The sequence below is a fragment of the Amblyomma mixtum genome, chromosome 5 (genome assembly GCF_055824585.1).
Source record: "Amblyomma mixtum isolate Tamu chromosome 5, ASM5582458v1, whole genome shotgun sequence".
Lineage (NCBI taxonomy): Eukaryota > Metazoa > Arthropoda > Arachnida > Ixodida > Ixodidae > Amblyomma > Amblyomma mixtum.
The window spans coordinates 32149513-32164929 of record NC_143016.1 but is presented as its reverse complement, the minus strand read 5'-3'; the positions used below and the strand labels follow the sequence as shown (position 1 = coordinate 32164929).

Sequence of the window (15417 nt, the reverse complement as noted above, 5' to 3'; positions counted from 1 at the left end):
ATACGACTTCGCTATATAAGAGGTCCCACTTAGGCCTCCTCCTCCATGTCTTACTACAGGGTGAGAAAAGGTGAACTGCACCAAGGCAGCGGAAAAAAAAATTTGAAAAAAAAAATTTATAATAGAAAGAGAGACGCTTGCAACGAACGCCGCGAAGAATGAGGGAAGCAGACGCTGAAAAAACAGAAATGATCGCTTAAATGGCCTGCTTATAGGGTCGCGCCGCGCTTCATGGCTGCGCGTAGGACATCGTTGTTGCCAACACCGCGCGTGCCACCCATTACTGAAGGAGTTGCGACGGCAACTTATATTCATTCCGGCGGGATATGGGGAGGGGCAGGAGTTGCAACTTTTCCCTCAAGCATTTTCGTGCAAATGAATGGCGTTTACGACAGGCCTGCACTTTAGCACACTCTTTTTTTTACCATTTATACCTGATGAGAACAGATAACTGACGTTCGGGAGGGCAATGACTCGTTCGTCTGTGCCCGACATGCAAAAGCATACACCATGGAAACGGAAAAATTTGTAGCTTGAGAAAGATCAGCGTACATAAAGCGCTGTGGTGATTGTAATACATGCGTTGCCGAGAATGGGAGTGCCTCGTAAGATTAGGTAAAAGGTGAACTGTATCAAGGCAGCGGAAACTTTATGAAATGACGCACACTATAACACCAGGGCTGTGACGAAAAGGAACGAAGTGTTCGTCATGCCATCTGCGCTTTCCTTTCCGTCGATGATCTACTCCAGTGCGACGTTACACAGCATGAACTAAGAGGCAGTATATATTTGGCAGTTGCTTCTCTTTTTTATTATTCGCACTGTCTTCATTTCCAACTCTGCCTCATCAGAAACGACCACATCTAGTACTAAGTAAGAGCTAATCGGGTTGTGCTTTTTTCCTTTTTTTTTTATGAAAGGAAACGGCGCGGTAACTGTCTCATTTCTCGGTGGACACCTCAACCATGCCGTGAGGGAAGGGAGGAAGGTGGCAATCAGAAAGAAATGGCGATTTCCACTGGTAGTGCTGGAGCAGCTATTCTTGCTCCGTGACGACGAATTCGAGTTCCACTGGTCGACCTGGACCGACCGCGTGAATTCCGCTGGTCGTTTGGAGCAACTCTGTTCAATACTGAGTGCACTAGGTTGATCCGCCGACCAGCGGCTGATCTCACCGGAACAGGTAGTCGGCGATGTCGTCACTTTCGAAACAAATATGTGATTTTGGCTATTTTTAGCGCATGCAAGAATGTCAGCAGGAAACACTGAGTGCTGTTTCTTTCGCGCGCGTTTTGTGCGCGTATGTCGTCTGCGTCATCTGCATCATAGCGGTTACAACCCTCAGTTATGGCATCGCATAGAATGGCAATAGTCCTTCTGTTGTCTGATGAGAGCTCGTCGGAATCTGAGTCTGAGCACTCAGACAGCAGCAGCGACAACAAAAACTACCTCTTCGAAGCATTTTTCGAGAAACGTTTCGCAGAAGCCCCTGCGAAGCGCCCTAAAGTGATGGACTGGGCGAGTTGGTAAACCGTCGCACCGTAAACCGTTCCGTACCGTAAGCACTCTGAACATGGGACATATATTCATTTATGAACTTACGAAGAGAACAACTGCGCTCCTAGTTGCCTACGAGGTTCACCAAAATGCGGTGCACCTCAGGCGTATCATGAACAAAACGACTGGTAAGTTCCACCGCGAAAGAAGTGCTTGCTCACCGCTATTCTTGCCGCACCTCGTCGTCTGCTTACGCGTATTTTGGCGCCAGAATTGCAAGACCTCAACTTCCGGAACCAGTACTTCCGCTGCGCCCTCTGCATGTTCCGCTGGTCGACGACGGTCGCTGTCCTCCGAGTCGATTTGGAGCGCTCTTTTGCGATTCGAGCGCCTCGCTTCGGATCCACCAGTGGATTTCGCCAAAAGAGTTGCCGCACTGGAGTGCTCCCGAATAATTTCGACCGCCTGGAGATCTTTAACGTACAATGACGTCGATCAGCACACGGGGATCCTTTTGCATTTCACCTCCATCGAAACACGGCCGCCGCAGTCATATATATATATAAAACTGGGTACTCCGGCTCAGCAGCCGAGCACCCTAAGCGAGTTAGGACGGTATCGCTCATAAGAAGCTCAACAGTTTCCAAAGGAGCGCTTCATGGCATCTTAAAGGACCTTCATTGGGAGAATGCAACGCTTCGCATAACGTGCACTTCTGTGAACTTTTTGGGGTGTTGCCTAACCTTCTTCTTTGCAACTATGCTGCAAAATTCTCGAGAATCTGTAAAAAGAAATCGTTGCTTCCTTTCAGTTGAATGTGTCATACACTTTATTACCCTCGAGTTAATCTGGACGTTAATGGGGTCTGTCTACCCAACCTCCATTGTTCAGAGTCGTTTTGGTTATTCTGACACGCCATATATCCTTTTCTCAATTCTTGTTCTTTATTCACTTTTTTACTGCTGTAAACCATGCTATCTGAATTTCAGTAGAGACACGTCACTTGAAGACTCGAGTACGCTACAGTCGAGCTATCCCTTTCAGCCTTGTTGCTTGCGCAAAAGTACAAGCACGGGAAAATGTTCAAGTTCGGTGACATTGGCCGTAACTGCTTTCGCTTAATATGAAAAGCACCGGCATGCCTCTTCCGGTGTTTTAATTGCGGAAAGAACCCGAGAAGGACATCCAACAATAAAGTCCTGCAGGACGCAGAACTACAGAGAGGCTTTCCCTACTCTGCGAGTCAGCACTCACGTCATGGCGAAGAAAGACGACAAGCTGACTCAACTCTTGTGGCCGTTGCCCGTTCCGGGAAACGAAGAAAGAAAGAGGGCGGAAGAGAAAGAAATGAAGGACGAGGCAGTGGCTCCCTCTTGGAAGAGCAGGCTGAGGCTTCTTCCACTCTCTGCCGCGGCCCATCTCACTATATCTGTGCAGCACACTTACACAGAAGACGCCATTACGTGCCTTTGTGGTGGTCTTTATAAAACAATTCATTCGGTTATCTTTTGCACGTTCTACTGAGAGGCATACTATCAACCTTCTCGATAAATCTTACCACGATTCACATGATGCCACAACTGCCAGGTGCCTGAACTAGTTTTGAAGCCAAATCTTCGCTACGGCATCTCGTGTCGTGCTTCAATCGCCGGAGGCCTAGTTTTGACCTTCAGCTGAGTTAGAGGTCGAACCATGGAAAAGAGAAAAAGAAAGTGATTCAATATTCGTGACTGGGAGTCGAACCCGCGGCTGCGCGTACAGATCTCCTTTAAGGGGCACTCGGCTAGACCACTAGGCTATCGCCCCAGCCAACACGCCACATGTTGTTGTTGTTGTCCTCAAATTAATGGCGCGTGCCAACTGCGGGGGATTGGCCAAGACACAGGCGGCGACTGACAGGTGCTCAAAACGTTCTCGATGGAAAACCTCAACCCTGCCGTGAAGGAAAGGATGAAGGTGGCAGTGAAAGCACTGCTACTATCCACCCTTGTAGTAAACATTCTCTGTAGTTTTTTATTTAAACAGTTCTAATTTATAGATATAAACGATTAAATTTATTTTCTTTACAGACATTACTCTATATTTTGATTCCTTAATACGTTAGTTATAAAATTAAAAATGCAACCTAAATTATTGGCGTGAAATAAATATTTTTTTTTCTTCATCGCAGTGAAGTATAGCGTCCATAATATTACCGTTTCTTCATTCGTCAAAGCAATATTTTGACACCTGCTGCAGCGTCTATGTCAAGAACATTGACTCACAAAACTTGGCGGTGAAATCCATACTGTGGCCGTATTCCAAACTTATCCAGGGATTGCCTCAAGTCTGCTCAAGCGGTGAGAAATACTGAAATCAGAACCCCCGCAGATAACACAGGAATGCGCAGTGATCTCTACGAGTTCGAATGAATGCGTCTCGAAACAAGCAGCTCAAACACACTGCATTTACACAGGACAGAAACTCCAAAAAGGGGGAAAATTAAAGAAAAATGCAAGACAGCAGAAAAAATGGCTCACATCGCAAAACGCTGTCTTCACTGCACTGCTAACCTTTGCATTAGCGATCCTTGTCTGAAGATGCAAAAACAACAGCCGAAATGAATAGTACGTTTGCGATATACTGCCGCACACGTATTTTTCTTGGTAAAAATTACGCAAAAAGAAAATTAAAACATGAACACTCACGCCAACGCGTAAGTTATGCATTGTGCTGAAATCTGATGCGTGGTACATTGCAGCTTTGCAGGCATTTTCTAGTAGTAGTATAGAAGGAGCGCCGCGCACCAATATTTCGAGCCAACTAAATGATCTTGAACTCAGTGCGATCCTTTATAAGGTTGCGCCAACGCTTACTCGCATAATTGCTACTAGACACGCAGTAGGCCCGCTTTCTTGCTACCTTTTCGCGATTAAAGATTCGCCGCAGCATACTTCCTAAGTGAAGTCCGCCATTTCTGGTATCACTCCATGCGGCGTAATCTCGATTCCTCACATCTGTTAAGCGGATAAAGTGAGGAGGTGAGGCGCTCGTTACGACATAGACATGAAGATGCTGACAGCCACTCAATCAAAGAAAACCATATGAGACTGTAACTTTTGTTGATATCTATCTAGGGTAGCGTAGATTAGAGAAAAACGCAATTTAGGAGCGAGCCATCTGATAGATGTCAAAAAAAATTGGCGAGCATTTTCTTTAAGTTTCCAGTCTATTCCAGTTCTGATTATATTGTCTTTCACTAACCAGTCTTTTCGAATTCTGATTGTATTCATTCCGATGGTATTACAAATCTGATTCTTTTTTTTTCATTCCTGGTCGTAATTGCTTCTTTTTCTCATTTTTGCTGAGTCATTCTTAGTCCGACCTCATACCCCTCTTCCCTATTTGAAAAGAGGGGAATTTATCTCTTTCCACCAGCCAACCTTCGCAGGTGGAGGCTTCACACAGACGCCAACGCCTCCTCCGCCGACGCAGCACAGTTTTCGCCTTCGTGGTCCTCTCAATTCTCTCGCATTAAAATTAGTAGTGAATTGTTTAGCAAAAGTTTACACAAAGTATTAGAAAACACAACCACGCCACTGGCGGGATTCAAGCCCCAGGCCTTCGCATGCTACGTCGGCGGTGGTCTACCCTCCTACTTTATAGTGCATTTTTGGAGATATACCTCAGCTCTCAAAAGTGACAAGGGATGCACGTAGAACTACACGACAGGAAGGTACTTGAGGAGGAAAGGCTACTACTAAAGCACCCTATTTAAGCCATACGAAGGACATGTACAGGCAGCTGAACATTGTTGGTGTAGAATCTATGTACACCTATAGACTGTCTAAACAATATAAATTAGAAGAATCTAAAAATATAAATGCATTAAAATTGCTGGCTGGACTGGAAGAGCGCCCTCCTACCTACCCAACGCGCAAGCCCGAACAATGGAATGTGAGTAAATGCCGTACGGGTTATGGAAATCAAATGTTGAAATTCCGACTGCCGACAATGTTAAATGATTTCTCGAAGGACGAGAACACAGATATCAAATCTATTTCATTGAAAAACCTACGAAAGAAATTTGTATAGAATTAGAATGTTAGCATGCTTTTCTTATTCTTTGGAACAATTTGTTTTTTGCATTTACTACTGTATCTCTATTTTTTACCAGATATATTTCAACCATCTTATACGGGAGTTAAGTTTGGTTTGGTTTGGTTTATGGGGTTTAACGTCCGAAAGCGACTAAGGCTATGAGAGACGCCGTAGTGGAGGGCTCCGGAAATTTCGACCACCTGGGGTTCTTTAACGTGCACTGACATCGCACAGTACACGGGCCTCGAATTTCTCCTCCAAAGAAATTCAGCCGCCGCGGCCGGGATCGAACCCGCGTCTTTCGGGACAGCAGCCGAGCACCATAGCCACTGAGCCACCGCGGCGGCAGGAGTCTAAGTTCGTGCACGCTTCTATATGTTTTGTAATAATTTCATTACCTGTAAGTCTTATTGATGTATGCACAACTTGACTGGCGTATGTTTCACTGTCACTTATTAGTCTGCTTTATGCGCTTATATATATTTGTTTATCACAGCAGCAGTAGCTGCAGATTGTGTTCCCAAAATCCAAATGCTGTGTATTGTATTGTATTGTATTGTATTGTATTGTATTGTGTTGTATTGTATTGTATTGTATTGTATTGTATTGTATTGTATTGTATTGTATTGTATTGTATTGTATTGTATTGTATTGTATTGTATTGTATTGTATTGTATTGTATTGTATTGTATTGTATTGTATTGTATTGTATTGTATTGTATTGTATTGTATTCGTACTGCGTAAGTTGCCGCGAAAGGCTATACAGGATAACTACAAGTGAGCGATAATAAATCCGCGCTTATAGCTGAGGACGAACACAATTGGTTAAGCGCAGCGTTCTATCTAATACTACATGCACCGATATGATTTGCATATAGTTATTTAATCAGGCTAGGTACGTACGTACACAGCACTTGTTGCGGCCGGCTTCAAGAACGAACGGCTGAAGGAGCCTTTCCGAGTGCGCCCCACCACAGCGCTTACCGCAACGAAGCGCTCCTCTTTTTCGGGTGCGCAGCGTTGGCGACGCTGCACGGGTCTCGGAGAAAGCGCAGCTCAAGCGGCACCCGTATGCATCACAATGAAGAGCTTTAATGGCGGCTCTTCCCCGACCGGGAGAACGTAATTCCGCGCTGGCCAACACCGTCCCCCGCTTACCGGGGGCTGTTCTTCTTCTTCCCTCTCCCTCACTCTCTTCCTTTTCTCCTTTGAAGAAAGCGAGATGAGCCTGACCAGCAGCTCGCTTAGGGGAAGCTGCGCCCCAGCTTTTGGAAACGTGTCCCTTTTTCTTTGCCGCCTTTTTCAGTGCGCGTTATGCGTCGCGGGACTAATGGAACGAACTTTATCAGTTTTACGCTCAAGGCATGCGAGTGCCGGGTGCAAATAGTATTCAGCGTGCTTGTTTCTTAAGATGTAGGAGTAGTATTTGACGACTTTCTAAAATTTCATTTAAACGAAATACTTAGCAGGTAGTGTTTCTTGTGTTACTTTTTCTTCGAAGCTGTGAACAATTTTTGCCAGCGGCTCCGAATATTCAGAAAGGAAATTATAAGGACAGCGCCTATAAGGAAAGGAGACCTGTATGCAGTGAAAATAAGCAGAATGAATTTCATTTCAATTTCACTGCTATTAGTCACGCACACCGAGTCCTGGCATATCAGTAGTGCAGTGTAGTCATGCACGTCTTTGAGGCACCTAGAATAGCTGTACGGGTGCAAAATTCTCAATATGAAAAACGCCATTTGATTCGCAGCTGTTCACTGCGGTCTATCTACTCAGTCTTGTATTTACCCTACTAGCGCAGTCTTTGCAGTTCGCCGCTCTTACTGAAGTTTGTTGGGGGCGCTAAGGGTTACATGTACACGCTTGCTAAGCACAGAGTAAGAGTTTAACAACCCCTCTTGCTTCAGCTATGATTATTATTCAGCTATATCCATTTAAGATCCATCCGCACGAAAAGCACTCTTTTTTGAAGTCTTACAAACGTGACCGTCCCTAAACCGCTGCGTGATTTTCGCGCCTCCCAAGGTATACCACACCTATCGTTCACTGTCAGGCCTTTCTTTACGCGAAATCCTCCTGCCCATTCCCTTCACATGCAGCGTGCAAATTTCGACGATCGCAGAATGCATTCAGAGTACTTACTCGAGGCGCCAACTCCGTTGTCCTTCCTCGGGAGTCCTCAGTGTCACGTTGATGGGGTCGCGACCCCGGCAGACGCTGTAGCCGGACCATCGAAGCCGCGCCCGGGGACCGAACACAGCGAACCCCTCATTGATGGATTGTTCCTGGAAGAAACTCGCAGCTGGGGCAGGCGTCGCGTCGTCTTCGCGGACGCGTCCGCCGAGCCGACATTTGCATGTTAAGTGCTATATTAGATTCAGACCGAGCTCTCTTTGGTCTCGCGCTCTCCTTGGGCTTGCTTCGAAGCTTGTCGGACGCTGGTGGACACGCACCCCGGACGCTGCACCTAAGCTGGCATATTATGCGCAGTGGGCTGCATTCTGGTAATATACTTGCCTTTGAACCAGATGCTCGGTGTAAGCCTCGCATTAGGCAACGGTCGGTGATGACCGCTCTCGCATGACATCGCTGACTCAACGTACCAGGGTCACTTTCTTGGTTCTTAGGTACCGTGACAATAAACAGCTTCTTTGTGTTAGTAGTGCATTCACGTGACTGTATTGAGCCCAGTAACATACTAGGAGAGACAATGCTGGCAATCAGGCGCTATCACAATTTTAATATTTTAGGTTACAACACCAACTCACGCAGTGTGAATGTTACCGACGCAGATATGTAAACACGTATCTATTTTTTTTAACCTTTGCATAGCTCAAGTGCCACCGTACCGTCTTTGTAATCGCTGTCTTTATTGTCAAGCAAGTTTTACATCATGATCTACGGATGCCTTTGCCTTCTTCACATTAGCCTTACAGATTTTACCTTCATCCCCGTAACTATCAACAATGCTGGTCAAATGTTTAGGGGAATCCCCCAAGGTGGAGTAGATTTGTAATAAGGGAGTAATTACTCATTGGCATCCACCTGAGCGCAGCCATACGGCTACAAAGAAAAACGGCTACGAAAGAAAAATTCGTCCCCGGACCAGGACGAATTTTTCTTTAACTACGAAGTTTCTGAGAAAGCTGTGTAGCTTTCCTTTGTAGCCGTATGGCTGCGCTCAGGTGGATGCCAATGAGTAATTACTCCCTTATTACATAACTATCAACAATGTGCAACATCATTCGCACAACCCTTCGCTCGTGTATCATTTCCATTTCAGCCATTCTTGTCAACACTGCCACTCGCAGCCATGCTTTAAATTTTGACTTTGCACTGACAGCCAACCCCCCTTTCGGGGACGTAATTTGTTTAAGAAAGTGTCGTTCGCGTCACAGCACAAGCGTTTTCTTATATACTCTCGATTGCTACTGTCACTGAGCCCACTCGTGGTCCTTCATTTCGCCTAAAATAGAGAAAAAGGCGATATCTGACCCACACTAAATTCTGCATCAATTTTCATGTTATGCGGCTATACGACAGGCAAAGAATGCAGGCACTACAGTCAGAATTTTCGCATAAGCCTATTTTTAGTTCGCATGACCTGTAGTTCATAGAAGCACGTACGCGTTTTTTTTTTTTTCTGCTCTATCGCCTCCTTCCCAACTTTCTTGATCTTCGAAAAAGTAACGCGAAGGCATTCGTTCACAGTTGCGCTCCACACTACCGTCCCTGTTTTTCCGGCGATCCTCGTCTTCTCGAATCACGTGACGCAGCCGTTCTCGCTGTCCTCAGGCAGACAGACGTACACACAACTTATGACCCTCTTGATTTATTGTTACTGCCAACGCATCCGATTGCGCGCCAGCAATGCACTCTACGCACTTTGAAGCCACGCGAAGCTGTAAAACACGCACACGCGAAAAAAAAAAAGCAAAAACAAGCGCCGGTAGATTCCAGACGTCGCTGACTCCGTCTCCGGGGGAGCGTTCACAGAGGAGGCGCTCCTCGTCCGTGCAGGCAGAGGAGCACACCTTAAGGCAACCGGGCCGGTCGTAAATCAAGCGTTGCGCGCGCATTTTCGGCCAGTGCGTGACAAAAGCTGCTCGCGTTCCGGCTCTGCCAAGGTGAGATTTCCATGGCTCTTTTCCGAACGCAGTATTTATCACACACGCGAGCGGCGTCAGGCGCGCCCCCTTCCAGGTCGCTTTCTCGTTCCCTCCGGACGCTATGGAACCGGAGAGTTTGGAGATAGCGCAAACAGGGCGTCGTATACACATCCACGTCGGTGCGGTATGGATGGTGCGAGCACGTTCTTCTAACGATTGAAGACGTTGTAGACTGGTTGCGAGCGTACCTGTTAGTTTTTTTCTGACTGACCAACAAAGCACGTCAAAGTTTCTCTCTTTCTTGTTTGAGGAGTTTTGCTCGCCTGAAGTTCAACAGGAGCTAATATTAGAGTTTGTGTTACCTGGAGGGCTTACGAAAGCGCTCTAAGTTGTAATAAAGTTCACGACCGAGTGTGGAGCTTTTCAGTTGTTGACACGAATATATGGCGGTACAAGCAAATCCCATTTTGTCGCAGTGGCAGCAGCATGCTGCTCTGAATAAAGACTTCTTACTCTACGCTGAAGAACTTATATCACCTATATATGTGTAAACAAATGGTGGTGAAAGGTGGAGTCTGGTAACCAGATGACAAAGGCACAGCATACTAACCAGGATTTTACGGTTTGTGTTGTTATTGCAACACCCTGCTGCCTCCCATCATGCGCAGACAGACGAGGTTCTTACCACAAAAAAAAAAAAACGACACCACTGGGATCTACAAATGCGCAAACGCCTCGTGGGCCACCTTCTACCTTATATAACCTGCTGTTTTATTTTACAAAACTGCTCTTTCTACCTTCTTAAAATCTGCTCCCATTTCATTCTGTTCATCTGGTATGAGGCTGTCGTAGGCCAGATTGGCGTTACTTTTGCAGATAGTGTAGTAGTGAAGTGCAGAACACCACACCCCTTCCCCTCGCGCCTTTTGCATCACAGCGTTCGTCCTTTTGACCTCCTGCTCCCTTCCATGCATACCTAAAGTCGTTAGCTACTGCCCCCCAGTCACCCCTGAAGAAGGAGCCGAACGGGCTCCGAAACGTTGGTTATCAAATTAAAGATTTTGGTTGTAGATTTGTTAGAGTTTATTATAATAAAGACCATCGGATCGACGATATGGCAGGGTTTTTCATCAACACTGCAAACAGCATATTGTTAACCCTATTCTTCTTATGAGTCAAGATGGAACAACAACACGTTCGTTCTTTTTAGGGGTAACGAAGTAACGAAAAAAAAATTGTAAACAGCGAAATAAATAGCAAATAGTAACTAAAAGGAGGGGGGGGGGGGGGGGGAGGGATTAGTAGTAAATCAAGTTTATATCTAAATACCACCAACGATCCCTGTTTCAACCATATTGAAAGTGAACGTCCCCCCCACTGAGGACGTCACGCGTGCATCTCCCATTGTTTGACGCAGGGGCGCGCAGCATCCGCTTCGAGCGCGTGGACGTCCCAGGCGCCGTGATCAGCGGAGAGCCCGTCCTGCTGCTCTGCGAGTACAACCTGGAAGGGGCCGAGCTCTACTCGGTCAAGTGGTACAAGAACAACGTCGAGTTCTACCGGTACCTGCCCAGCGACGTGCCGCCGGGACAGAAGTACGACCTCGTCGGGCTCTACGTCAATGTGAGTCCACGGCGGCTGAAGCTGCTCCCACGAGCCGCCTCTGCGTGATTCAACACGAGCGGAGGAAGTCGCAATAGCTCTCGCTGCCGCCGATCCAAAATCGAGAACAGTTATCACAGACTCTCGCCGGGCATGTGAACATTATCTTGCAGGCGAAATATCCCCTCTTGCCTCCCAAATTCTAAGACGCGCTCCCGCCGATCCAACTCGCACAAAAGTGATCTGGGCTCCTGGCCACAAGGGTTTACGAGGCAATGAGGCCGCTGATGCGGCCGCCCGAGCGCTCACACACCGGGCTCCTCATCCTAGCTCTCCTGCCTCAGAAGCTCATAAACCGCTTCTGCGGTTCCGCGAAATCCTAATTCATTATTGCGACAGCCACCGTCTCTATCCAGTACCTGCCAAGGGGCTGAGTAAGGCGGAGGAGCGAACTCTGCGGCGCCTGCAGACAGGAACTCTTTTCTGTCCTGCCATAGCAAAACACTTCGATCCGAACACAGATGGGCGCTGCCCGCACTGTGGAGAGATCTGCGATATCTTTCACATGGTGTGGGCGTGTACTCAGAATCCTCACCTTCCCCCACCCCCACCCGAGAGGCATGGGAGACTGCCCTCCTCAACTGCTCCACACTGGAGTCCCAAAGGGCTCTAGTAAAGCGGGCGCGAGACGGGGTCTCGTCGTGCGGTGTCCCGGACTAAGGATACCGACCATGTAGCAGGGTTTTTTGACCCTCAAACTCTCTCTGCAAATTAAAGTTTTTCACCACCACCACCTCTGCGTACGCATCTCCAAAGAGGCTCGAACAAACCGCGCTTTGTACAAGGTGCGTTCACTTGCAGAGAAAGACCCGGAGCTGAAAGGAAAGTGAGTTGGGCTATAATTAGAAGGGAAAGATAGATGGAGATGAGGAGAGTAAGAATGGGTACATATGAGCGCCGGTGGAGGGCATAGGTAAGGGCACTGCAGGCTAGGACTTGTTTGTTCAGCGCACCCGCCACAACGGTTTAGCGGCTGATGCGCTCCGCCTACTGCGCACGAGGTCGCGTCAACCACATATGAATGCAAACGAATTCCAAAAAAGAACCACTGCAGTAATTTTAGTGCGTGCTAAAGAAGTCCAAGCGGCAGAAATAAAAATATGTTATCTATCTCGTCGTTTAGAGTAGGTGTAAGCACTAAACGCGCTACATGAAATATGTAGGTTATTTTAAGATGGCTCATAGATCGTGGTAGCCGCAGTGGGTTGCTGGCTAGTTTGCTGAGCTTCTGCACACGCCCCTGTCTTCGCCCCCTTCTGTTACTCGAGTAGGGAAGCGCTCTTTCCACTGCAGCCTTCGCGTCTTGAACACCCGAACCGTGCCGTAAAGGAAGGGAGGAAGGTGAGAGTGAAAGAAGAAAGGAAGAAAGAGGTGCCGTAGTGGAGGTCTCCGGAATAATTTTGACTACCTGGGGATCTTAAACGTCCGCAGACATCGCACCTCGCTTCTATTGTTCGTACAGCGCAGAGAACTCGCCCTCTCTTCTTCTGCCCCAGCAGCACGTTCGGATGCCTTGGCTGCCTTCGCACCTTCGTGCGCGGCTATACATAAAGCTGCCGTTGGCGATCCAGGTCAGCCTCGCTATCCCTTGACTTAACCGGCCACGGCAGCAGCACGCTACTGACGCCGAGCAATTACAGCGCACAACGAACGGGTAGTAGATGACAGCGACGGTGATTTAGCCGTGAGCAAGAGCTCAGCACCGCTAGCGCCAACCGTTAAAGACCGCAGAACACACGGATAAACAACAAATAAGAAGGTTACTTGACATACGTAGCGCGAGAAGCTGCCATTTTTAACATGTAACGAGAGAGGCTGCGACGATAGCCGCGCTGTATGAGGGATTGGCAAAGGAAGTTGTTCAGATAGCGCAGGCGCTGATTTGTATTCTTCTTGGCACTACGGTACGATAAAGTAGTTTTTTTTATTTATTTGCATATACATTAATGAACACATTGGTGCCTGGTAGCGGCGCGGCCTACCTTTTTTAACAAATTTGAAGAAGCCACTTGAACTTGTGCTGAACAGGTCGACAAGGCCCCACTACTGCATACGCAGTACACAACATAGAACACAGAGTCATGCGTGAGGAGAAACAATATGAATTAGCCTGCACAATCACTGTTAATGCACAATAGTCTGTAAATACAATTATGACCAATACACAATAAGGTCAGAATACACAATAATAACATGCAAGCATGTAAGAGGTTTTCTTAAGCAAGGAGTGCTTTTTCCTGCTGCATGCTTTATGCGAAAAAATTATGGAATGTTTTGCGTAAATTCTCCTTCTCGTTATGCGTCATGCTTGCCGCAACTTCTGGACGATGCTCGTATCAGTTTGTCGAGTATGGCAGCTAAAAGCATTTCGGGCTCAGGCATTTAAAGTATTGCACTGTGGTGCGGTTCATAGTCACTGCCTCGGTTTTGCGCTCAAACCTCCACTACACAGATCCTCTTGTTGAAACGTTGGCAAGCACCCTGAGGTTTTCGCCTCCCTTGTTCACTTCAGGACTAGCCATTATGGTCATTTTACCCCACTGCTTTGAAAAATGAGCGCACAAAGACAAAGTAGCCCTGCAACTCGCGTTGAGTGTTTCTTTACTCGAACACAGTAACGACGGAAATATATCTAGAGTGCACCAAACCTGACTAGACGTTTCCGCTGTGCCTATTGAGGTATCTTGCTTGGCCACTGATCATGAAGGGCTGGCGTGCAGCTGTCCAAGTCCAATCACAACCGGGTGTTCTTGGACCGTACGGACCTCAACAGCGAAGGCAGCTACGGCTGCGAAGTGTCCACCGAGGGACCGGAATTCCGCACAATCATCTTCGAAAAGGACCTCAACATCTACGGTGAGACTGTTATCTTTCTTACGATGGCTAATGTGGTGATGTATGCGAAAAAAAAATAAAGTTTAGCTTGAGGCTTAGTTGCCTTTGCACAGCAAGCTGATGCCTACGGAGTGCCGTGGTTTAAATGCATGTATATGTGTGCGTGTGAGCGAGCGCTTGCGTGAAGAAAAGAGAAAGAAATATTAGTTTTGTGATGTTTTAAATAATACGTTAGACCTTATGAATGCGCTTTTTGGTCACTTTGTAAGCTATGGCTCAATTTCGGCCCCTAGCGTTACCACCCTCAAAAAACTGAAATGCCCCATTAGACGCCATGAAATTCGCTACAGCATTTCGATTTCAATTCCGATCTTGTAACCACGTCAGCGAACTGTCTGTAAATTGAAAAATAATGCAGAAAGTTCGGTGACTTGGTGATTCAACTTTGAATGACGCAGGAACGGGGCAAACGTACTGCCCTTCAATAAAAGGTAGGACTGCGCGAATAACACAGTACAGGAGACATACAGACGAAACCGACAACACGAGCGCAGGGCAATTGCGGCTTTCATGTCTCCCAACCACAAGATCTCGATGTACGGTCAGCTGCAAGAGTTTACGGGATGCCTGTGAGCGGTAGAAAATCATTTCAGTGCATTTACTCGAATTACTGCAGGTATGAAGGGACGTGCATGATCCACCCACTCATATTAATATCAGCCCAACAGTAATTTTTTTTCCAGAGCACAACTTTCGCTGCCGACTGTATGTGAACGCTCTAATACCAGGAGACATCTAAACCAAACCTTAAGAAAACATACGCAGCCGCATGAGCCCTGAAAGGCGGCTAGATTAAAATGCACACAGATTAAATCATTCTTATAGTAGTTTGAACAATTCCCTTGAATTTGAGGCTGTGATGTGACATAAATTATAACTTCAAACGTAGAATTAAGTCGCAGTTTCAATGCTATTGCACAAAGGCGGTAAAAGCAGGGGGCGCTTGTGGTTTCCCGTGGTCTGTCGAGAACGATGCCTGCCTGCCAGGATGCCAATGAGGCAATCGAACCACTCGATATGAACCCGCATTAATTTTGGGACAAAAAGATACCTCATGCAAGCGGTTCTCAATGCAGCAGCCGTGCTAGAAAAAGCAATTTGTTGACTGATCTTTTATTTCACGCAAATGCGACGGTCAACCAAGAGAAGCGAAAAACTTAAGCTCTCAGG

General features: G+C 46.9%; 1 protein-coding gene across 1 annotated transcript in view; it reads left to right on the top strand.

Annotated features, from left to right (window-relative positions):
- The window catches only part of LOC149341685 (uncharacterized), a 187675-nt gene that overhangs the window by 156535 nt on the left and 15723 nt on the right, over positions 1-15417 (top strand). The window contains exons 2-3 of the mRNA XM_089542008.1: positions 11108-11313; positions 14073-14208. Coding sequence (XP_089398134.1) covers positions 11108-11313; positions 14073-14208 — 342 coding nt within the window. The remainder of the gene's footprint in view (positions 1-11107; positions 11314-14072; positions 14209-15417) is intronic.